Source organism: Ursus maritimus, unplaced genomic scaffold (assembly GCF_017311325.1).
Source record: "Ursus maritimus isolate PB19 unplaced genomic scaffold, ASM1731132v1 scaffold_34, whole genome shotgun sequence".
Classification (NCBI taxonomy): domain Eukaryota; kingdom Metazoa; phylum Chordata; class Mammalia; order Carnivora; family Ursidae; genus Ursus; species Ursus maritimus.
Window position 1 is genome coordinate 20737611 of NW_024426008.1, and position 25590 is coordinate 20763200.

At 44.9% G+C, this 25590-nt stretch overlaps 1 protein-coding gene across 1 annotated transcript in view; it reads left to right on the top strand.

Annotated features, from left to right (window-relative positions):
• Nucleotides 1–25590, top strand: part of SMARCA2 (SWI/SNF related, matrix associated, actin dependent regulator of chromatin, subfamily a, member 2) — a 171003-nt gene that overhangs the window by 82188 nt on the left and 63225 nt on the right. The window contains exons 22-27 of the mRNA XM_040620135.1: nt 846–892; nt 3115–3281; nt 8100–8263; nt 14540–14767; nt 18250–18327; nt 23024–23242. Coding sequence (XP_040476069.1) covers nt 846–892; nt 3115–3281; nt 8100–8263; nt 14540–14767; nt 18250–18327; nt 23024–23242 — 903 coding nt within the window. The remainder of the gene's footprint in view (nt 1–845; nt 893–3114; nt 3282–8099; nt 8264–14539; nt 14768–18249; nt 18328–23023; nt 23243–25590) is intronic.

Consider the following 25590-nt stretch of genomic DNA (forward strand, 5'->3'; position numbering starts at 1 on the left):
GGGAGGGAGAGCTCTGCTGCTGCTTGGGGAAGGAAGTGAAGCAGAAGAGGGAGACAGCGGGCGGCTAGTGAGAAGGTGTGACATGCTTTCCTTCCCCACAGATGGTCTCCTGTTCCCTCCAGTCAGCCTGGAAGCACCACACGGAGAACAGGAATTTATTTCTTCTACAGGATCCGTGAGGAGGCAATTACGTGGTTAAAGAGTTTACATTCAATTTGAAATTCTGAAATTCTCATTTTAAATTTCAAATTCTGTGTTTTGAGGACGGGAGCCTGGACACCCAAGGGAGCGGTTGGTGTCCACGGAGGGCCGCATCTGTAACAGAGAAAAGTACAGTATGGAGGGGTGTCGGGATTTCTCTAAACTCAGATTTAGAATATAGTATACAGTCACCGTGACTTTCACTTTTGAATATTTTTGCAGTTTATTTCCGTGCATGTCTGAATCCTGATTTGCTTGTATTAGGCTCTTCCTCTAGTTTAGACTCCTTGGGGATGGATACTTCAGTTGTTTCTGGATCCCCCATACCTACCTGGCTCAGTCCTGGGTCAGCAGATGCTTAATCACTGTTTGATGAGTAAACTAACCCTGACATCCCAGTGTGAGACTCTGGAGACTTGCAGAAACTCCCAGGACACATCTATGGCAGAACAAAAGTTTGAATTCAAAGACATCGAGTTTCTGGTTCATCGTCTGACAAGTATTTTCTTGCTTACTTATTGTTTTGTTTCACTATACTCTAGAAATAATGGGATAACTTCACTAAAAGAGTACTTATTAAGTTAATTTACATATTTGGATGGGGTTTTTTTCTTAATCATTTTTTTCTCCTCTTTCTTTTAAAGGAATCCTTTGCCGAACACCTGGGCTATTCAAATGGGGTCATCAATGGGTAAATCTTAAAATTTATCTTTCTTCCAAAAAATAGTTTATTGGTCCTACCTAAACTTTTCACTCCATGGTGTTTCCTATCACACACGTACCTACTGCCAGCCTCCTGTGCCTGCCCCTCACCTCAGAAGAGGGTATGGGAGTTGTTAACTGAAATGACACCAGGCTTCTCTTGTACTTTACTGAAATAAATTACTGGATGCCTTGAGCAACTGACTATTTAAAGGACACAGATCTCATTTAATAGAATTAAGAGTAACCTAATGTCCTAAAAATTCAGTGGAAGCTTCAAAGAGTTGTTACTTAAAACCAATAGGATAGCTTGGGCCGAAAGAGAATTTATTGTATTAAATTTCAGGTTGATACTTAACACGGACGTGCATGAGAGGAAATGTCTCATCCGCCGTGGATATGTGTGACTTTACACTACTCATTAGAGTGTAATCCGTATGAGAAATGTGTTTTGTTACAGCAGCCATTAAAGAGTGTCAAACCTTCCAGCAATAACAGAAAAGTAACTTGCATTCATGAAAAGTCTCTGTTTTGCACCAGGGAACATTGAGTATTAGGATGTGGGGGCCATTCTTGGGATCCCAAAGGCTGACGGCGTCACTGGGCTAAGAACTAGAAAGGGGACCCACCCAGAACCAGGGCCGCCAGGCTCTCCTGCTCCTGCTTGCTTTCCTCTCCTCTGGGTCCCGTGGTCACTCCTGGCGCCATGACATTGGCCAGGGTTGCATACGAACAACACGGCCGCAGGAGATGTTGGGGGGACGGTGGTTGGGGCAGGGGATGGAGGTTGGGAAGACATACACGTGAAACTGTCTGTTGGAGGCGACACACACTGTGTCATAGAATCTGCCATCTGATGACCCATTGCAATGTTGTGGAGTGTGTGCACAGATGAGTTTTCCTAGCCGTATCGGCCCGACAATGAAGTTTTAATAATTTAACACATCCCTGATGACAAAAGAGAGAAGGAGTTCATTATGGAGGAGAAAAGGCCCTGCTTTAGCTCGTTGACACTCTTGATAGCCGGTACCCACCACCATCCTCTTTCCTAGTTGAACTTCTCTGTAAGCCAGGCCTCTTGTCCCCTCCCCAAGTCCATTCCTACAGTGCACATGGTGATCTTTTAAAAAGATGTGGCCGATCTCGCCACCACCCTCTTTCAAACCCATGGGTGGCTCTCCGTTGCACTTAAAGCAAACACACTCAGTGCAGCTAGAAGAGTCCTCCGGCATCTCTTCCCCCCCCCCCCCACCCGCTGCCTCTCTGCCCTCGTCTCCAGAATTCCCCTGTTTTATGTTCAGTTCCTCAGACTCACCAGGCTGCTTTACTCCACAGGGCCTTTGCACATACTCTCCCCACTTCCTGGACTCTTCCCCTCCCAGCCCCCGTTCTTCAGCCGGCCGCCCTGTGGCTCATTATCTGTTCTGTCTCCAGCAAGGTCACCGGCATCAAGGGCTGGCAAAGTTTTTTCTCTAAAGGGCCAGATCTCAAATATTTTTGCCTTTGTGGGTCACAAAGTCTCTGCCCCAAGTTTGCTGTTGTGTGGTGTGAAAGCTGCCGAATACACAAAACAGAAATGAGTGGGCCTGGCTGCGCTCCAGTCAAACTCTATTTACAAAAACAGGCAGCAGGCCAGGGCCTAAATTTGCCAAACCCTGCTCTAATTTAAAGATGTCACGTGTTGCTGTGCGTTGTCTCATAGCAACTTGTTATTTTTCTCTTTAGTGCTCATCACAATTTGCAATTAGCCGTCTGGAAGGCAGGGAGTCTATTTTCTCATCCGTATACATGTGCCTGGAACTGTGCCCAGCAGGTGGTACTAGGTGCTCAAGAAATATTTGGACGCGTTTTAAGTGCCCTAAATTAATAACTTTATGTGCTTACCAAGCAGCAATTTAAGGAAACACAACGGATTCACGACTGTGTGTGGATAAGAGAGAGAGAAAGAGGGAGAGAAAATTGAGAGAGAGGGACAGAGAGCGAAAGTATTAGGGACACACAAGAATTTCCTTCTCTTTCCAGAACCAGTCGCCATACATAGCATCTATAATGTACTCTTTGTGGGTCTTGTGTAGAAGTATTCGCTTGTTCCATGACATGCCCCCATCGTTCTGGGGTGGATATTCATTCATTCATTCACTGAAGCTATCCTGGATCCTTCCAGGAGACAGCAGTAATACCGTCTTCTTGTTTTGCCTTTTTGGGCTTCAGGGCTGAGCTGTATCGGGCCTCAGGAAAGTTTGAGCTGCTTGATCGTATTCTGCCAAAACTGAGAGCGACTAATCACCGCGTGCTGCTTTTCTGCCAGATGACGTCCCTCATGACCATCATGGAAGATTACTTTGCTTTTCGGAACTTCCTGTACCTTCGCCTTGATGGTGAGTCCCAAAGGGATCAGGCTCGGAGGCCGTGCCACGGGGCGTGCAGGGGAAAGGGGCGCTTAGGTCCGGCCCCAGCCGGCAGGAGGAGTGAAACTGTTGACGAGTTAACTGGCAGGGTGAGGTGCAGCTTTTGCAGATAGCAATTTTTATATCCTCCAGCTTAAAATAAGCCGAAATCACTCACACAGCTGTTTACCCCCCAGACAAGCCAGCGCAAGTGGACTTGCAGGCATTTATAAGTGCCCCAATTAAACTAAATGAAACTAAATTAAAATTTAAAAACCCTCTCTGCTTTTAGGTTGGTGTGTCACCTATGTGCCACGCTGAATATTCTGATAAGCCCTTAGCTTTTTCTGTTGAGGCGTATTTTAAGGGGATAAAGGCTGTGTCTCCTCTCTTCGGTAACACTGTACTTACTCATCTAGGATGATACTGAATTATCATTAAAGCTTCTTTCTTTTCCCAAATAGAACATATCTCCCTGCTGCATTAAGAGATAGGGCCCCATTGTGTCCTGGATTTTACAAACTATGTGAAATGCTTGCCTGATCTGCCTGGTATTTCACTTTTTAGAAAAATCAGAAGATACGAAAGGAAGGAAACATGAGTTTAGAGATATTTATTTCCAAAATTACTGTGTGATTTGGATGCCAGCCCTAATATTTTCGAGGTTGAAAGATACCAAATTCCGAGGTTGAACGATACCAAACGTGGCAGGGGCCAACACTTTGAAAGAGCAGAATGTGGGAATAGGAGCTAATTTACAGGCAGGATGGTGTGGAACCCCTGCATACAGAACAGTACAGCATTACTAATATCTTGTTTCTATCTGATGCAATCTTCAAGTTATTGTTAGGTAGAAATTTAAAAGTTTATGTTCCATTAAAAGGTTTTATTTTGGAAGTTTATGTTCCATTAAAAGGTTTTATTTTGGGGCGCCTGGGTGGCTCAGTTGGTGAAGCGTCCGACTCCTGAGCTCAGCTCAGATCTTGATCTCAGGGTCATGAGTTCAAGTCTTGTGTTGGGCTCCACACTGGGCGCGGAACCTACTTAAAAAAATAGAAAATAAAACATATAAATAAATAAACAAAAGGTTTTGTTTTACATTCAGTCCAACGTTCTGTTCCCCCGGTTGCCACTAATTAGATAGAACTGGACACACACCAACCTCAGACCTGCCATCCTCTCTCTTACTTTTATTTTTTAAATGAATTCTCTTTATGGTCTACCTCCTGGAGTGTTATTAATTTTTGAACTAATTATACCTCAGACAGACTTGATTTTGAAAAATCTTTTTCACCTCTCCCCTCCAAGTCATGCAAACAGACGCACGGCTACGTCAGTGTTCCTTCTGAATTCGTGACACAGTTCTGTCGTCCGCAGTCTGTCTCTTTTGCCACATCTCCTGCACTGTGTCTCGTCCTTTGGCCTGATTCTCCCGTCCCCTCTCCGTGAGGGGCAAGGTCAGCACTCATCTGAAGGGCAAGCCTGCCTCCCCTGCTGCTCAGGTGTGGGGCAGCCCTTCCCTGGTGTCCCACACAGCTGCTCTTTACTACTTTGTGGCTTTTCGTTCGGAATCTCCCCTCTTCAAGGATTGTGGCCTTGGAATATTCGAGTCTGTGAAACTGGCAAGAAGTGCTTTCCTTGAAACAAATCTCTGTAATGTTTTCTTGCCAGCTTGAAAGAGTCTCCTTCGCAGGTTGCTGTTGGTGGGCTGACCTTATCCGTTTATTACTAATAATAATTGTCGTAAAAGGTAACATTGATGGAATGCCTACTGCCTGTGGGATACCGGGCAAGGCGCTTCATGGGCATTATTGATTTAACTTTCTCGGCAAACAAGTTGCTTTTACCCCCTTTTCCCAAGGTACGAATATGATCCCCATTTCACAGGTGGGAAAACAGAGGCTTAGAGAAATGCGCTAACTTACGCGTGACGTACACGGCGAAGCCAGTTTCTAACTTAGATCTCTCTGATGCCAGCTTAGTTCAGAGTCAGTTTTTGCAGACCCAGGAAGATATATCCCGTCTCCGAAAACACAGGCTGCTTTTCTGGCGACAGCATTTCAAGAATGATTTTGAACTTACTCAAAATTTTTAAAGCGGTGAATTGGAAGGAGATGGAAGATGAATGGAGCTGCTGCGTTCCTGCTGTCAGAGGCCTCACCGTTAGGTTGGAGGAGACAACAAGTACACAAGCTTCGTAACAAAATGTTACAGATGGAGTTGAGAAAACGGTACAGGCTCTGCCCACCAGAAACAGTAGCCATTTGTTTTGGGGCTGGAGAGAACCAAGGGGCGAACAATCCATCCACACACAAGTGCACCAGCCTCCAACCACCGGCCCCTTCACCCGCTGGTTCAAATGACTGCAGATTTTCATGGCTGAATTTGAGGTCTTAAATTTTTGACCTCAGGGGGGGAAAAATCACTCAATGACAGCTAAACAGAGTTTTTTTTTTTCCTGCAAGCATTTTGGTTGCAGGAACGGATCTGGCTACTGTCCCGTTATAGTCTTTGTTTTCGCTGGAAATGATTTTTGAGTGAGAGCGAGTGGTGAAGCTACATCCCAGAAGACAAAATTTTCCCAAAGCAGCTGAAACTAAGTTAAAATTAGTAATCATGAAAGCCTGGCAGTGTGTTCCTTCTGGCACATTCTGCAACTTTCAACACAATCACACTTGCTATTAATTGTGTGCTTGGTTATGTTCTGCCTCACAGTCTCACAGAACATGGGACTGACACTGACGCTGAGCGTGTGAAAAGCTGTGCCACCTGCAAGCATGGATTTGCTCTGTGGATAAACCTCGACACAGTCATTCAAATATCCCAAAGATCGCTGACGATCTGCAAAGATCTCAACTCGGGGAACCTGTGACTAATGGGAATGGTAATCCAGCAAAGTCTGAACCGTGTCATTAGCACTGTCATAGTTCTTTGCCTGAAAAGGGACTTAATCATAGGTTTTTCTGGCTTTGAAAGTTCATCAGTTCCCAGCTATTTAGACGGTGTGAATCCACACCAGAGATACAGTCCGTGTCTTTGCTTGAGGTCTCTGGCGTAGGGCCCGAAAACTCCTTTGACCAAATGATTTTGGTATTTCTTTTGTTTTCCAGTAATGTATTTTGCATTTAGGGTTATTTCCATCCCCAGGAGGCATATCCACTAACCAGTTTAATTTATAGCTTAATGCACGTGGCCGATTCTTTTTCAGTGGATTTAAAACTGAACTTACATCTTCAGAGCATATAAATGCTGTATTCTGCTGCCGGAAAACAGACATCCTTGTCTCTGGAAACTCCTTCTCTCCCTCACTTTAGAAACATCTTTGTTGTTGTTTCTGTGGCTTTCCATGTGCTTTAAGGCAGAGGGTAAATATGTGAACTGTGACTCCCCTGAGTAATTTTGTTTAAATTATTGCGCCTGGAAAGACAATACAGGGAGCAGGTTTCATGATAGCACAGAACTCGTCTTCCAGTAGGGTCGAGAACAAACAGGTCACCGTGGTCGCAGAAAGCCAACTCTGAAAAGAAAAGGAAAAAGTAAAAAGAGCCCCACGGAGTTGAAACGTCACTCCGCAGAGCGCATTTAGTGCCTCTCCCCCCAAATCTAAACTCTTTACCATTTCTCCTTGCAGGATTTGACCAGGTGGCCAAACTCGAAATCTAATTTAGAAAGCAAAATGAGCTCTGAAGAACATGGCTTCGTTTAATGAGGAGAACCCCCAAAGCCCCTTGGTCCTAATCCCTGTTTGCTATATATGGGGAATTGGGGTTTTTTTCCCCCTCCTCAGGAGGGTACTTACTATTTTTATTAATGTGAAGAACAGCTCCCCCCCCCCGTCCCCCTGCTATGTGTGGGTATCTGACCCTCATGGTAACATGATTTCGTAAGCTGCCATCACTTAAATATTTTAATCCTCTGAAATAAGTTGCTGGTGTCTTTTCATCCTTAAAAAAAGCACACCATGTAGAAGTCATATTTGTATCGCAGGCGTTTAGGGACTGTCGTGAGACACGCGTATCTGTTTCCCAACAGCCTAAAGCCTCTTTCAGAACTCTGCAGCAGTGCCTCCTGGGTAAATACGAACACAGAGTGTGTGATTGGGTGGCTGATCGGGAGGCAGGTGCGGGGGCCTTGATGCCCTAAACGTGAGGCCGTGCTCTGGGGTCTGGCGCACTCCGCTTCCTCCCCATCGTGGCGTCTCCTTAGGCACTGTGGGACCAGCCGCTGGCAGGTGCGTTACCAGGGTCAGCACCCTGTGAACTCAGCGGAATGTCAACATGAGAAACAGACTCGACAGCTTCCATATACATGGCTATGGATAAATATGGAGTTCTTGTGGCTTCAAGTCGTGCTAACCTGGATAAAAATATTCCTTTCACGTTTTGTGTTTTTCCCAGCCAGATCATGCTCAGGAGCGGTCCAAACGGTAAAACGCAGTGGAAATTGATTTCCCTTTTGTTTCCACCCTCTTGGCATAAACAACTGCCCGCCCTAATGCCCGTCAGCAAAATTGCCTTAAACCATTATAATAATCTTTGTAGGCACATGTGCGTATGTGTATGTGTGTGTGTGTAGGTAGGTAGGTAGGTGGGTTTTTTAAAATTATTTGGTGCTCTAAGCACAGAAATAAATCTAGAAAATGTTTTCATTAACTTTTAGTGTAACATGAGAATGTTCTGGTATTTGTAAAGTTACAAAGGTGCCCAGTCCTAAGTGTTTAAACCCAGCGTTTTGAAACCGTGGGTAATAGGACAGTGTTCCTTCTTGATTTGAGAAAAATCTCTTTCTCTACTTTTCTTATACCCACAGGCACCACCAAGTCTGAGGACCGCGCTGCTCTGCTGAAGAAATTCAACGAGCCCGGGTCCCAGTACTTCATCTTCCTGCTGAGCACGAGAGCTGGCGGCCTGGGCTTGAACCTTCAGGCAGCTGATACCGTGGTCATCTTTGACAGCGACTGGAATCCTCACCAGGTCTGTCTCTCTCTGACGTGGGTGCCTGGCATCCCTTCTGGAACTAGAGGGACTAAAAGTGTATGGGTGTTGTCATTCACATTCATGGGGAAGAGCAGATTTCCAAAAGAGTGGGCCATTTCTCCAAAGGGCTCTCTTACCTTACCTCCCTCGGTGATAAGATGCCTTCCACATGCCTTCGCTGTGCCTTTGAAAGCTCCGGTTTGGGGTACAGAAACTCAGGCTCTGCTTAGTTTTAACCCCATCTCCTGGGATTGGCCCCAAAGCAAAGGATGTTTGGTTATGGGATACATCACAAATGGTCCAAAACATAAACGACCACATCTAACATTTATTGGACCCTAACTCTGCGCCAGCCTCCTTCATTCCGTTTTCACAACGCTGTCAGGCTGTTAACATCACCAGATGCACCCTTCCGGTCAAGGAGAATGAGTCCCCAGAAGCTGTAAGTAGGTTCCCGAAGGTCAAACAATTAATAGTAGTTTGTCTTTTGGTCTGTTTTGTTTAAAATCGCCATCAAAGTCTATCCCACAGAGCATCTGCTACGAAGTTCTTTGAGCCTGGTAAATATACAGTTCTCCTTTTTATAGGGGTGCTTTGATGATTGAGAAAGGTGCACGGCTCCCCCGTGGTTGCTCCGTGATGCGGGGAGCTAGTACGCCTGTTGGTACGAAATTGGGTGGAATGATGTTTGTCGGGGTTTGATTCGTTTTGGAGCACACGCGAATTCAAAATAGTACAAAGGAAAACCGCAGCTCTCCCGTGCAGATGTGAATCATACATCGGTTTCGCCCGGGCTGCTCCCTGCGCCTCAGTTTCCTCAGCTGCGAACATGCAGAGTAGTAGTCTCACTGGGTCACGGTGGGGACTGGGACGGACAGGCTTACAGCTCTCGTCTGGGGCAGGGAACGGAGTCGCGGGGTGCACAGAACGAGGAGAGAGCTTTTACAAAAAGCACGCACGCCTGCTTCCCATTCCCGGCCACCCCGCGCCCCGTTTTGCAGGTGCTTCCCAGACTTCTCGAGACATTCAGGAGCTCCCCAGAGTTTCTGCCGTCGTTTCTCTCCTAGCTGAGGGGCGCTGATTTCAAGAATAGACCAGTGGTTCCAAGCCTCAGGGTGGCCACAGCCATTTGACCACTGCTGTGCCCCCCAGCCGTTCTCTCTCGGTGAATACGGTAAAGATAGCTCCTGTGGAAACGTCTGGACCTTGGAAAGGGCTCCGGAGCTCCAGCACAGAGTATATTAGTTCTGAGTCTTCAGAAAATATTTTTATATATTTCATATATTTTTATGTCTCACGCTGCGCTCCCAGGCACAGGTGGAATTCTCATTCCCGTGACAGACCTGCAGTTTTCCTGTTGACTATTGTGAACTTAGAGTCAATCCCACGTTTTGAGGGTGGCTGCCGGGCCGCAGGCGCTGAGGCTCGGCTGGGCATCTAGAATGTGCCGCTTCTCCTCCCCGAGGTGCTCGGTGTGGTTCAGATCAGCCTTCCTCTGCTATCCAAATCTTTACTGAGAAAAAAAAAAAAAGAAAGCCTGTCTATAGGAGAGTGGAGGGCGCGCTAGATTTTATCTTTGGAGGTAGGCACATCTGTGGCTTCCCAGCTGACCACCTGCGTTGGCACCGTGCAAATTCCAGATGGCAGAGGAATCCACTCCCTCTAGAAAGGATGCTGGGACATCCATGCCTGTGTCTCTTTCTCTCCTTCCACTCCTCTCTCTCCCTCTGTCCCTGTCTCTCCCTTTCTCTCTGTCTCCCCCCACTGTCTCTGTCTCTCTCTCTCACACACATACACAAACTTACAACCATTAACTCAGTGTGGAACTCCAGAATCAAGTAAATTGCATGAGCGTTGAACAATCCATTCACCTTTCACTGTATTGGAACTAAAACTTAGGCAACAAAACACACAGGACCTCAGACTTCCTCTGGTCTAATTTAGCACAGGTTCCTGGCAGTGGGCCATATATTTCTCCCAGTATTTTTGTCTGCCGCAGGTAGATTTCGCTACCACTGGATTTGGGCAACTGGCCTGATCATATTTTTCATGTCTGTCACTTAAACGCGGCCATTAGTTTGGGCAGACCTTTTTTTTTTTTTTTTTTTTTTCATTTTCAGAAGTCCGTGATCTTAGAGTGATAGAGTATTGATTTTTCATATAAAAGGTAAGAGAACTAACTTTCATTAAGCAAACGACTCCACTGGATACCACAAGGCAGTTTGCAAACCTAATTACATACCTAGTCTTCGAAATGCTTTCCACGTGAAGAAACCAGTCACTGTCAACTTGTCCGTGTCTGTCTGGGTGTGAATCCTGGCTTTGGGCTCTTTCCATCCTATACCCCTGCATAAAGGTTGCATGGTCCCCGAAACGAAAGCTGTGCAACTCTTTCTACCATGTTGGTTCTAGCATGCATTGAAAGCAAAAAAAGTGTCTGTAATAATTCTTTGTCATGTTGAATCAAAATTAAGGCCTAAAGAGAAACAAAAGATAAAATGAACTTGTGGGACTTCATCAAGATAAAAAGCTTCTGCACAGCCAAGGAAACAATCAAAAAAACTAAGAGGCAGCCCATGGAATGGGAGAATATATTTGCAAAGGACACTACAGATAAAGGACTGGTATCCAAGATCTACAAAGAACTTCTCAAACTCAATACACGAGAAACAAATAAACAAATCAAAAAATGGGCAGAAGATACGAACAGACACTTTTCCAATGAAGACATACAAATGGCTAACAGACACATGAAAAAATGTTCAAAATCATTAGCCATCAGGGAAATTCAAATCAAAACCACACTGAGATACCACCTTATGCCAGTTAGAATGGCAAAAATAGACAAGGCAAGAAACAACAATTGTTGGAGAGGATGTGGAGAAAGGGGATCCCTCCTACATTGTTGGTGGGAATGCAAGCTGGTACAGCCCCTTTGGAAAACAGTGTGAGGTCCCTTAAAAAGTTAAAAATTGAGCTACCCTATGATTCCAGCCATTGCACTACTGGGTGTTTACCCAAAGACAGACGTGTAGGAAGAGAAGGGCCATATGCACCCAATGTTCATAGCATTGTCCACCAATAGCAATGTTGGAAGGAGCAAGATGCCCTTCAACAGATGAATGGATTAAGAAGCTGGTCCATATACAATGGAATATTATTAGCTATCAGAAGGAATGATTCTCAACATTTGTGCAACATGGACGGCACTGGAGGAGATAATGCTAAGTGAAATAAGTCGCGAGAAAGACAATTATCATATGATTTCTCTCACCTATGGAACATAAGAACTAGGATGATCGGTAGGGGAAGAAAGGGATAAAGAAAGGGGAGTAATCAGAAGGGGGAATGAAACATGAGAGACTGTGGACTCTGAGAAACAAACTGAGGGCCTCAGAGGGGAGCGGGGTGGGGGAATGGGATAGACTGGTGATGGGTAGTAAGGAGGGCACGTATTGAACGGTGCACTGGGTGTTATACGCAACTAATGAAGCATCGAACTTTACATCGGAATCCGGGGATGTACTGTATGGTGACTAACATAATATAATAAAAAATCATTTAAAAAAAAGAAAGAAAGAAAAGAAAATGAGCAGGTTCTGATCCCCTATAATAAAAAGAGCCTGAAATAACAAAAAAAACAAAAACAAAACAAAAAAACAAAACAAAACAAAAAACAAAAAAACAAAATTAAGGCCTAGCGACCAAATAGTGGTTCTGTTTGACCAAAGTTGACAGATTGAAGATAGAGGCCTAAAAGTCGCTAATTGGAGGCTCTCGCTAGACGTAAAGTTAGAACACAGACATGTGGAATTAGCAGTAAAATCCCTCGGGATTACTGAGGCTCTCATTTCCAAACTGTGGATTGGAAACATGGCTTGGGACCCTTATTATTAGCCCATGGAGCTGAAGTTGAGTTGTTTACACAGAAGGACCAACCACAGAGTTACCTTGGAGGCCCTCTTCTTGGGCTATGTTCTTGTCTCCAGATACAGTCACACCTCCCTAGTGTGATGGAATGTCTGACCAAGATCTCAGAAGTACTGAAGAATCCACCCAATAACGACAGCACGGATTTCTTTGTCACTGTATGCCCCCCCCCCCATTTTGACTTACAGGCTACATTCCATAAACTTCTTCAGCCTAGAAACACTAATTTTTGCTAGTTTCCAAATAGATGGCTTTATACACACAAAAAAACACCACTGGAGCCCCCTCAAAACAAAACAAACCACAACCGAACACCTCGCTGCAGCCAGCTCAGGAGGACTCTCGAACTTACTACCCCGTCTGTAGATGACCTGGGCCCTCTGTTTCCTTGCCTATTATATTCTCCTGCCACCTGTATCTTAATATTTTTGTGATTTATCAGCATCTGCTAGGGCGGAGGTCAGCAGACTCAGACCTGGGGGCCGAGTCTGGCCTGCCATCTGCTTTTTTAAGACCTGCGAGCTAAGAATGGTTTTTTTCCCCCCATCTTTAAGTAGAAAAATGTAAAATGGAGAAAAAAGAAGATGATAATCAGCCTTTTGGTGAGAGCAGTTGCAAAGTGTTTGCTCTTGGCCCAGACAAGCTAGAGTATTTACTGTTCATAGAAACTTGCTCTTGGGCCTGTTACAGAAGCAGTGTGCTGACCCCTGTTGTAGAACGTCTTCCAGAGGTTGCCGCGCACAGCTCGCCACCTTGGCCGCTGCTTCCCCATGCTGGTGAGCGTGTGTTGAGAGAGGTGATTGAACCAAAGTCTTGTAATGAAGTTTAGGGTTCCACCCCCCAGCCCCCAGCTTTGGATTTCAGTGACCCACCTCACTTTCTCCTCTTTGGAAAAATCATCTAATTGGGGTGGGTGCCAGCTATGTTCATGGTTCGGCTGTCTGATATCTAACGTTATTCAGACATCGTCTGAGGGGCAGTTTTGGCCTCATTAGTCATTTAATCGTAGAGGTCCCTGCAGCAAAGAGAGGTCTCCTGTGTGGACTTTGGCCTCTTGTCGCCTTATGCCATGTGCATGACCAGGAAACTCATCTGGTCAAGAGGATGGGCTTTACCACTGTGGAGTATTAGCTTGTGCAAAATCGAGTGCTAGGGATGCAGGATACAGGGGACAGACTTTTGCCCTATAAATATAAACAGGCCTAATGGGGGAGACCCGGAAATCACTCCTTAGCGTGGAAGCAGAGACCATCCCCTGGGCCAGACTGAGTAAAAGTGACAGACCGAGAAGGTTTTACTGTGTAGTGTCAAAATCAGGTCACTTGGTCTTAGGTTTATGAAGGTTTTGATTGAAAGATTTCATTAAAACCTTTTTCTTCTTATAAGAGTAATATATGTTTAAAGCAGAAAAATAAAGTTAAACCATTTGAAAATAAAAGGAGGAAACTTTAATAATGACTGTACTCTCGTTACTTGGAAATGTCAGTACCGTTGGTGTGTTCCTCCGGCCTTTTCTTGGTCTGGGTAAATATGAGCAAGTAGGATCCTGATATACCTTCTTATAGGTAACTTGTAGTTTGTATTTCTGATAGCTCTGTGTCATCAAGTTGCTAATTGATTTGTATGGTACTAAACATAGAGTATGTGGTACATAACATACAGAGACTAATTTTTTTTAACCAATCTGTTATTGCTGAATTTTGATTTAATTCTGCTTTAAAAAATTGTAAATCATCTTTAACAGCGAGAGGTACACCCTTATTTGTAAATCTTGGTGCATATCCCTGATTATTTCCATAGGATAAATTACCAGAAGTAAAATTTTGGGCGTGGGACCATACCCAGTTTTCACTTTCGACACACAGTGCCAGATTTCTGCCCCCCAAAATGTGACCAATTTAGCATTCCACTAGCAATCCTTTTCCTTCCCCAAACTGAAGATCGCGTCTTTGCTGGATTTTGATCCCGGGAGATCTCTGTCACCTGAGCAGTCCCTGTATGTACAGTGTATATGTGTAACGTATGTATAATTCATGGATATTTGTAAAATCGTCTTAAACACTTCACACCAGCGTCCGTGATTTCTTGCAATGTAAGGTCAGTTGTAGGTAATATCAAACTCATAAATCTGACATCAAATGTATTGGGGTTTTTGTTTGCTTGTTTGTTTTGTTTTTTAGCTAGGGACCGAGCTCCTCGGAGCCCAGCTTAAAAATGAAAGCAAAATCTTTGATGAGTACGAGTGGGTGAAACAACCCTCCTCACTTCCCTCTCGGGCAGGCGACATGGGTCCTGGGCTAATGGGCTTACTGGCCCCTCGCAGCGTGTCCTTGTCCCTCACAGGATCTGCAAGCACAGGACCGAGCTCACCGCATCGGCCAGCAGAACGAGGTCCGGGTGCTGAGGCTGTGCACGGTGAACAGCGTGGAGGAAAAGATTCTCGCCGCGGCGAAGTACAAGCTGAACGTGGATCAGAAAGTGATCCAGGCCGGCATGTTTGATCAGAAGTCTTCAAGCCACGAGCGGAGGGCGTTCCTGCAGGCCATCCTGGAGCACGAAGAGGAAAATGAGGTATTCGAGAAAGCTGGGTTGATGAAATCGGACCGTGACCTTTTGTCTTAGGGAGGATTAAGAATGACCTCTTTGTTCCTTAAAGAATTTCCTGGGCTGGCATTAATTAAAATGAATAAATTAGCTGCTATCTTCCATCCCAAGCAGAGAAAGCCTCTGAAAGTTATCTAAACCAGTGTCTTAAAAGCATTTGCTGGAGGGACCGTGAGGCTCAGCCAGGGCGTGCTTCTTCCCGCTTTCTCCCCAGAGACCCAACCTGCTGCCGAGCCCTTGATCCTGTTGTAAATACTGCCTCCTATAGGGCAGACGCGGAACTGCATCTGGGCCCAGATGAGACAAAACAAGAGCCTGGAGGAGGGGCCCTCCTTGCCTTTTCTCTCTGCCATCCCCCAGGGCCCTCTGTTGTCTTTTGCCTTTCGATTGAGCACTTCAGTATGCCTGAAGGACAAGCCGTCACAGCTGTCTTAACCTATTTACTGGTACTGGGAAAGCATGACTTTTACCCCCAGTTCAAATTTTTCTGTAAAAGCCAACCAAAGGGTGAGAAAATGACTGGTTTAAAAACAACAACAACAACAAAACAACCTTTCTTTCCTTGGCAAGATTGTTCAAAGAATGCATTGCTATGTTTCTCTAAGGGGGTTCTTCAGGCCGTCACTTGTATTTTTTTTTTTTTTTAGATTAGCAATTTTGGTCATTCTTTTTTTTTTTTTAAGATTTTATTTATTTGAGAGAGAGAGCACAAGCAGGGGTGAGGGACAAAGGGAAAGGGAGAAGCAGACTCCCCGCTGAGCAGGGAGCCCAAAGCGGGGCTGGATCCCAGGACCCTGGGATCATGACCTGAGCCCAAGGCAGACGCTTCACTGACAGCCACCCAGGCACCTCGCCAGTTTTGGTAATTCTGTACTAAATTTTCAACCCACGTGGATTTGAAAGAGATTGAAAGACATAGTTCCAATGTAGTCTAGAAAACCGTGCAAAATACCAGTGCCAGTCCTTACCACAAAATTGCCTTGGGATGGACACATTTGGTTTGATGTCCCCATATTTGTAAACTGAAGAGTGGGTTGACCTTACGGAGCCATATGGAGCACTCTTTTCATTGCATATATTAGATGTAGCTTGACTTTGCCTCCAGTAGGTTATATGTTTTTGAAATCTTCTATAAATTATAAGCCAAATTCTTTCAAAAGCCTCACGTACTTTTTTTTTCCTGAAACGAGTCTAAATGTGAAGTAGATCTTGATATTTAAATGAACCCTGAAATGAAGCTTTCCACACACTGAAGAGCACTTTTCTGTGGCGCTTCCTCCTAACTTGTGGGTCTTCTATATTTGATGAGATTTCATTAAAATAATGAAAAATAGGTCTGCGCATACATTCATACCTTGACACACATTTTAAAAATTTTGATCTCAAATAGTTCACCACTGAATTCTTAACACTGACTATGTGATACAGGTTCAGTTCTTGAAATTGAATATTTGGTACTGATTTAGAATCAGGTTTTTGGTGTTTGTTGTTGTTATTATTGTTATGCAACTGGAAATTAAAGAAAAAGGGGGGCATGGTGCATGATAGGTATGGTCACAAAGCAGGTGTGGGCAGAGCTGATACCCAGCCCAAGGCCTCCCCTGTGTTTTTGCTTAATTTGTTTTGTGGAGGCCTTGTGGAAACAGAACCTGGCCTGGGTTAGATGGGGTGCAAAGTAGCCTAGAGCATTCCAGCCCTCCTAGGCTGCAAGGAGATGTCAGTGTCTCCCAGCCCCGGGGGCCACCAAGGCGGGCTGGAGTGGAGTCCCTTGCCAGCTGCTTGTCATTCCCAGCAGCCTTGCCGGGGCTCCACACTCCTTCCAGGCTCTGGGTGTGTGAGACATGGTACCATTTTCTGGGTGGCCTGTGTCAGGATATGAAAATATTTGGGGATGCTAGTAGACTGCACAAGGGCTCTGGTACCAAATATTGAGGCCACTGTCTGTACAGTCGATAGGCCAGGAAGGACTAAGGCAGAAGGAGCCCAGGGAGAGATTTTGCCCACCTCCCAGGCATTCCGGTCTGTGGGAAGGTCAGGCCACTGCTGGCAGGCTTCTTGCCAGTTTACAAGAGAATCTTTTCATCCTAGGCACGGGGGAGTCCGAGCCCCCTGTTGTGTAGACATTGAGTGGATAATATATGGTTCTGGGTATAGAGTGGGCAAAGCAGGGCACCTTTTCACCAAAGGACCCGTTAACCAGATTCTTTGTATGGTGAAGTATCAGCCCCCTGCCAGCTAGTCTTTGTCAGGTGAAATATAATATTGAGACAAATTGACTTTAATCAGTCCAGAGATGAACTAGAATAGAAAGCTTTTTACAAGTAATTATTAGCTTGAGTCATTAAAGTTTTGCTTTATGGAAATGCATTCATTTCTAACACAGCACATCAGACGTTATCTTGGGAAGCCCCAGCATTATCTCATTTAAGCCGCTCGCTCGTACACTCATACTGTTTCTAGAACAAGGTGCCTCGTTTTGAATGTGTGATTTGGGAAATTGGATGTTTGAAGTTCTGGGTTTTCCTCCTTCCTCCTTCTGCTAATACACTGAAATTCTCCATTCGATTTTCAACACGCTTAGCCAGCATATAATAAAAATAATTTTGGAAGGTAAGTTCTTCAGCCTCTGTCCAACTTTGTAAAATCATGTTTTTCTTCAAGTGTGGAAGTCATCACATTTCTAGGAAGCTGGAGAACTTGGTTTCTGAGGAATTTGCAGAGAGAGCATGTGCCTTGGTCTAACACCATATAAAGCGAAAATGTTAGCCCTTGTGTACCTGCTTTCTTTACTTCATTTAATCTTTTTTTAAATTAAGGATAGTTCATGGGGGTTTGTTTCAGATACATTCTGAGTTGTCCCATCCACAGCTTTAACTATTAGCATAACAATTCCCACTGAAAGACACCAATTAAACCTATCTTAAAGGCTCTATATTTGATGTTTCTATATGATTTTTAAGGTCTTGCTCTGTGCCTGCTCACAAATTTTCACCTATTTATGGTTTTTCTAAGGCTTTGAAAGTAAGCCTTTATATGTGGATTGAGATTAATAGAATTAAAAGGATTTATGTCCCTACTTAAATCGTACAACTTCTCTGCAAAGTAAATGTCACACCCATTTTACAGATGAGGTCATTGAGGCAGGGAGTCATTAAGTGTCTTTGTTTTAAAAGTAATGGAATTAAGATGCACCCCCCAGAAAGCCCAGGATTTTTCATCACTACCATGTTTCCTTTCTAAACAGATTTTGCCCTGGGAAGATGGTTTGAATCACTTGCAAAATAATGATGGCAAATACCACACCCAGTGACCTTTCTCTTTTCCTTCTGGCTGGAGAAATGGATCCCTGTGGTCTGCAGGGGACAGATCCACTTGACTCCTTCGTCCCTCGCCCCACTTGTCCAAGCTCTCCCTTAAAGCCTGTTAAGTCATTGTGTTCTTGACCCCAGGAAGAAGATGAGGTGCCCGACGACGAGACTCTGAACCAAATGATTGCTCGACGAGAAGAGGAATTTGATCTCTTCATGGTAATACCATAGAAACTCATGCACTTTTCTGTTAACACGAGATGTGCGGAGCCTGCGTGCCCTGGCGGGATTGCATTTGTGAAGCCTGTGCCTTTCTTCAGTTCAGAGGCTGCAAACTGGCTGGATTTAGCCTGCAGACATATTTTGTTTGGCCCACGCAGTGTTTTTTTTTTAAATTTCAAATTTGTTGCCAACATAAAAAGAATCCTGATTTCTGGCTTCTCTTGAAAAAGGAGAATGGGCAATACCAGGCCCACGTCTCTATGTGGAAACAGTTGGCCAGGGCTCAGTAGCAGCTGTACCCTCTGGACAGGCCATGTGGTCCGCAGCTTTGCCACAGATCCCCCCTCCCCCGCCCACCACCCCCCTTCCAGCTCATTTCTAATTGCAGGCCCGTGTCATTCAGGAAACCTGCCCAGCTCCTGTAGGTAGTTGCAGCCATTCCCTCGCTGTCTCCTTACTGGATCACAGCAAGTATGCTCCCTGTGGGGTGGATGGACAGCAACCAAACAACAGGGCCATGCCCCTCCTTAAAGGTGAAGAGAGCCTGCTTAAGGGAACAGGAACCTTCCAGAAGCACATCAAGGTGTAGCCTTCACTGAAAGATAGAAATCGGTTGGATTTCACTGGTCCAGACAGATAGAAAAGAACCTTGACATTTGAGGATTTAACATCCATGGTTTCAACCTTGATGTTCCATGCTACGTAGGTAGTCACGTGTAATTTGCTGAAATCTGCATTTGATTTGTGTGCGTGGCCTGCCACAAGGTCAGGACGTGTGTAAGCAAGCCCCTTGACAAGTGAAGGAGGCCCTCAGGAGTGATGTTTTACTGCATTCTTAAGGCATGTGCGTAACTACTTATCTCTGCATCCCCGGTGCTCGGAAGAGTCTGGCACATAGTACTTGCTTAACAAATATTGATTGAATGAATGGTGGCATTTGCAAAATTTTAGGCCTTGTGAAGATGTCAGTGTAGAAAGTTGCGAGGCTCCCTCCTGTACCATCAATCGTGTTGATCTTTCTGACATTTAGTCTGATGGCGGAATGAGTGAATAAATGCGAACTGTAACTCAGGTGGTTGAATGCTGCACAGCCCCCAAATCGGAGGCCCCCCAGTTTGAATGCCCTCGGGTGTCAGACAAGCAGTTTGCAGGAGTGAAGCGAGTAGAGGAGTGGGTGGGTAGCGGTGGTAACCTAGAGCTGCGTTGGCTAAGAGGGACAGAACCCCAAGCCCCGTGTAGCCAGGAATTCCAAATTGCCAAGAGAAGCTAGAAATCTAGATTTTTCACATGCAGTCTCTGGATTTAAGAAGGTTTGTGGCTAAATTCAATGTTTTATTCTCTAATACTGCAGGCCAAACAAAACAGGACCCTGGGCCAGATATGACCCGCAGGATCTGCATTCTCTTTTAGGACAGACAGTCTGAGAAGGGAGCTCCGGCTCTGTGGAGGCTTTCTCTGTGTGTGTGTGTGTGTGTGTGTGTGTGTGTGTGAGAGAGAGAGAGAGAGAGAGCTTGTAATTTTTGTCTAGGGAACAGTGGTTGTGTCCGCACATAACAATTCAAGATGAAAAGACACTTAATTCTTTCGGAGGGAAGTTTTAGGTCGCCGTGGGAATAATTCCTAACCTGGGATGTGTGCTTTCCCCCCACCTCCCCACGTACACCACCCTCCCCGGACTGGGCCATTTTGCATCAAAATGATGCAGCGGGGTCATACAACAGCATGGCCCCTGTGGGGTGTTCCTAAAACCGAAACGTCTTAACTCAAACTGTTGGTCACCCCCCTCTATAGACTGTTCTCTATGGAGGGACATTAGAGGTACACATAGGAAGCAGACGTCTTTTCTCTCCTTGAGGAACTTATTAAAATGTAGATTCCTGGGGAACACGGGGACAAGAGGCCCTCAGCTTCTCCGGCTGCTCACTGATTGGCAATAATTCAGCACGGCCACAGCCTCCGATACTCTTGAGGCCCAGGAACGGATAAGCTGCCTGTCATTATACAAATTAGATTAGGCCCAGAGATGGAGATTTCCATCAGCAGCCCCGAAGTGAGGGGAAAAGAGTACTTCTATTTTCTGACTTTTGGGCTGGGTATTTGCAGAAATTGAAAGCCTCAGGGGAAAAAAAAAATTGAATGTCTGGCCGAGGCCCAGGCTTCTTTTAATTTGGGAGTATTTTATCATGCAAAGAACAGGCTTAAAACGAGTGAAGCTGGTGGGGGAGCCCTTCTTGGTGGGCATTTTGATTGGGGCATGTTCTGCTTGTTTCTCAATGGTTGACTTCTCATTTTTGGATTATACAAATTTGGGGTTTGGTTTGGCTTTTTTTTTTTTTTTTTTTTTTTTTAATCTAAGCAGCGGGCTGCCTTTGGCCAATTCACTATGCATTAGCACTTCCACCAGGGGGCGGGAAATCAAATTTGAGTCCTTGCCAGCTACTCTGATGAAAAAGTTCAGTGAGACACAAGAATGGAATGTGAGCTAGACTTGGATTTCATCTATTTAACCTTTTTATCCCTTATTATTAAAAAAAAGTTCTCTGTAATATTCAATATAAGCTTATGATTTGATTTATCATAGACATTGTAGTTAAATAACACACATCAAGGAGACAGTCTCTTTAAAATAAAACCTTCCTTTTGAATATTTTTCTTGTTTCCTTCTAAAAATGGGACTTCAGCAACAGTGATCATTCATGCTGATTGCCTATGAATTTGACCTAAAGAGATCTTTGACACATCGAGGTACAAATATGAAACATTTTGATAACATACAAGCATGAAACTTTCAACCGCTATGTTCCCTACAAAGGCAAGAAGTACTTTTTAAAAATAACTGTACTTGTTAGCAAAACATTTATTATCAGGTCTTAAGACAAAGATATTCATGTCATACCTGAACAGTAAATTAGACTTACTTGAATATCACCTTCAGATTTCATTCTGGTCTTCTCCAAGTAGAAATCTCTGGGGATAGATGCAACCATCAGAACTTGAAGCTTATTTTTTAAAAAAGTGCATCAACCCTTTCTAAAAGGAAAAAAAAAAAAGTGCAATTTACTTTTTCTATTAGATTTTATATCAATTTACTTTTTATTTTTTTTATATCCATTTTTTATTTTTACGTCAGGAAAGATTCACGTTCCCAATTGTGGAAATATGCATGGCATAAGTCATTTTAACAGTCCTTGCTACAGGTAATGGTGGTGGTCAAACCAAAAACCGAAGTGTCATCTCAGCGGCATACGTTAACCAAAAAATGGGTTTTTTTTCTCATTAGCGTCTAAAGAACTGTTAGGAGGTCACTTCGAGAAGCCCCTCTCTAGACTGCATTGTCAGCCAGGCATTCTCGGTGCTAACAACGCAAGTTTGGTGGATCCCATTTCTGATACCAGAGCATTAGGAGTCAGGATTAAGAAGAGCCTCTCCGGCTAACTATAGCACATGACGGAACGGGACGGCCACATTTATCGACCAATGGGGCTCCCCCGTGCTGCAGGCCTGCCCCGTCTCGGGGACAGAATGATTTCCAAAAAAGCGTAAGCGCAGTCTGAGGGACTTTGAACTTGAATTTTTTATGTGGATCCTAGAAGTCAAGGTTGGATTTGAATAGAAATTCCATTTACATTTGGTTGCCGGTTTTAGTTCTTAGGAAAAAGTTATGTTGAATCCCTGTGTCAGTACCGTAGAACCGAAGGAAGAAAGGGCAGAGGTAAATCATTTAATGGTTAATGGTCTATTCGATTGTAGCAATAGTACATTTAGCTAGCGAGATATATATATATATTTATATAACTAACTTACGCAGCAATCTGGTGGAGGTTTTATTTGCTCTTTGAAGCTAGCAGATTGTTTAATTACAGGTTAAAGCCAAGTGTGTGGCACTTAACTCACTTAAAAGTGCACTGGATTTTTAAAAAGAAAGCAAGAGGTAGGGGCGTAGGCATGTTGAGGTCTATGAAAATATACGAATATACTTCTAACCTGATCAGATGAGACGGCATCTCAGCTTCTGCTCTAGCGTAACGGTATTTTCATAAGAGCTAAACTTTTTGAAAGCTGAAGAGTTGAAGGACATTCCTCTCACGGAGCCCACGGTGCACCGAAAATTCAGTACCTTCGTGGCCGAACGGCTAATCAAGCCATTAATGTGCCCCCATGTCCGAGCCCGAGGGTGGCCGCTCCACAGCGACACTTGGGTTGCTGACTTTGTTTCCTGGTTGTTTAATTAAAAGCATGAGCCCTATTAAGTAAAAGGAAGTTTTCTTAATGAAGTTTCTCTTTTATATGCTTAAAGAGCACATTTATGCCAGGGAAGCAGTGCATTCTATCTCCAGGGCTCATATTTTTTAAATACATCCCCAGTTGGACTTTCCTCTCTATGACTTAAAGGGGGAGCTTTGCACACACACAGACCAAGAGCAGGAATTTTTAAAGAGTGTATTTTAAATGCCTGAATTTCAGAGAAGGGGTACAGAGGGAGGGAGAAGATGTTACTTTACAGAATCTCTGCGGGGACAGTGTGCTTGGGGAATGAGCTAGAACACGTCAGCCGGATGGAGAGACGTTATGGGAAAAGCAGAAAGGGACCCTGAAACCCTAGCAGGTGATTCGTGAAAGTTTTGTGTGCTGTGAAGTCGATCCTGTACCCAGTCCCCTTTCCCACTGGTGAAACTCTTGTTCATGCCTCCAGCGTATGGACATGGACCGGCGGAGGGAGGATGCCCGGAACCCGAAGCGTAAGCCCCGCTTAATGGAGGAAGATGAGCTGCCCTCCTGGATTATTAAGGATGACGCCGAAGTAGAACGGCTCACGTGTGAAGAAGAGGAGGAGAAAATATTTGGTAGGGGGTCTCGCCAGCGCCGGGACGTGGACTACAGCGACGCCCTCACGGAGAAGCAGTGGCTGAGGGTAGGTGTGGCTTTCTTACCTGTCCTTGCCAGGTCGGGGCTCCTGTTGTTGGCTGGAGCAATCGGGAGCCCAGGGACAAGTGGCCAGTGAAAGCAGAGGGGCTCTGGAGCACAGGGAAGGTCATTTCGCTGTTGCGGTGGACTCTTGGTGTTCCAAGGCAGGGCCTTGAAATACAGTGAAGAATGTTGTGCCAGAGCAGAACTGGCCACTGGAAGCAATGAGGCCCACTAAGGTTTTATGACCGATTGCCTGCTCGTGCCTCACTGTGGGAGCTAGGATCAAACTGTGGAAGGGGCCCGAGAGGCCTTTTTAATTGTTCCCCCTCCATGTCCTGGTCTGGAATCGGAGTTTGGCTTTTCCAAGGCCTGCAGAGAGAGTTCAGAGACAGTGGTGTGTTCTAACGGCATTGGTGTTCCCTAGACCCGGAGAAATTAGATCTGGAAGGTGTCTTTGTATTCTCCTGGTTCTACAGACAAGGCACTTGTGGCCCAGAGAGGTTCAGCGACTATGCAGGATCGCACAGCTGGCTAGAAATAAGAATTCATGAGTGCTGTAATATTGGCGTGCCCAATTTTGGCTGATGTGGTGTGTCCATGGCAAGCACAGACTGGGGTCACTGGCATTTGGAAATGTTGTTCTGTAGTTGGGGGTTTCCCCCCAACTTTGGAAAATGTTGATTTCTCATTTCGACCGGGGAATGAAATCTCAGAAAGTTGCCTGGGGAGCAGAGAAATATCCCAACGCCCCTGGAGTGACGTGCGTGAATGCCACGCCGGTGGGAATCTTGCATTTGAAGGTTTCGCCCCACTTTCCGTCGCTGGGAGCAGACTTAGTACCTGTGTTGACAGCAACCTGGGACCCTCGTTCCAGGCAGGACCCGTGAATGTGCGCTGGAAATAATCAGCTCCATGGGGTTGAAAACCAAATAAAATAGAAGCTATTGTTGTGAGTTGTTCATTTTGTCGAAAGGGAATGCCGTTTCCAAGCTTCGAGAAACATGGCTTTAGGAGCCAGGACGTAAGTCGGTAGGTGGGTAGAAAGGCAATGGGAAGTATTTGGAGACTGGTGATCAAAGGCAGACAGGTCTCAGCACCACTTGAGATGTGATTTACTCAGGATGCTGTATGATGAGAGAGACGTGACCTGAATTTTGAGAAGACTGAAAAAAGAAAGAGACGAAAAAGCATTGCTCATATTTGTGGCTGAACAATGGCGTGCGGAATCTGACTTCCTGTGTGTGACTGTCTTCATATCCAAGTAGCCCCGCGGCCCCAGAGCCTGGTTTCATGGATTTCTTTTGTTTCTCTACTGTGAGGTTGTAGCTGTATAATTAAGATTCATTCTATAATGTGAAGAATTTTGTGTTTGTTTTGTAATCATTTCTGAGCTCTGGAAAATTCTCCTCCCTCTCTCTTTTATTTAAGCAATAAACCGAGTACCTGGAGTCCTATTACAGCAGATGATACAATCATCCAGGCCAACATGGAGAGTCAGTCTTTATATGTACAATCTACAGATATTACAAGGAAAAGTACCTTGTCTTTTAGGCAAGAATGTAGCTGAACTCACCATTTTTGAAACAATCCTTGGGAAATGCTCTGAAGAAAAATAACATGGATCTTAGAAAGTTTTCAAGTGTAGAATACCTCATTTGTTCTCTTTTTCCTTCAGTGTCTGTCACTGAGGAATAGCACGGTGCCTACCACATAGTAGGGACCCAAGGAATGTTCGTGAAATGAAATTGTAACTTTTAAGGGGAAAGTGGACATCGACTCATTTACCATAATGTTAGGATAGCATTCCTCTTTCTAGGGATCCAGTAGACCTTCTTTGACCTCTAACATACACACCTAAAGACGGAAAACTAGTTTGTTTTTCAAAACGACGCTGTGGAATTCACATTTATAATATAATGTTCACGCTGAGGTGTCTCATGAGATATGAAGTCACCCAGGAAGGACAGATGTGTTCTCAGCACAGCTCTGTTGTAATACCTCTTTTTGGGATCCGTTCTTTTGAAAATCGTCTGTCCGTATTCGGTAGGAGCTCATAACTTGCTGTCAGCCGGGACTCGCAGTCAAGGCAGGGCGCCCCACGGCCTAAGCATTCCAGATGGATGCTTACCGTCCTGTTTTCTCACTCACCAGCAGCCATCCTGTTGGATATCAGCCTAGCAAGCTTTGTTGATAATCACATTATATTCAAGGGGTTTTCACAAGCCTGGACACGAGGAGACGTTCCCTACGGGCTTATGATTGCTGCGTTGAATGGGCCCGGCCAACCCAGCCTTGAAAGGGAATATGGCAAAGACTGTCGTGTAAGAAATGCTGAGACAGGGCTAAAGTAAT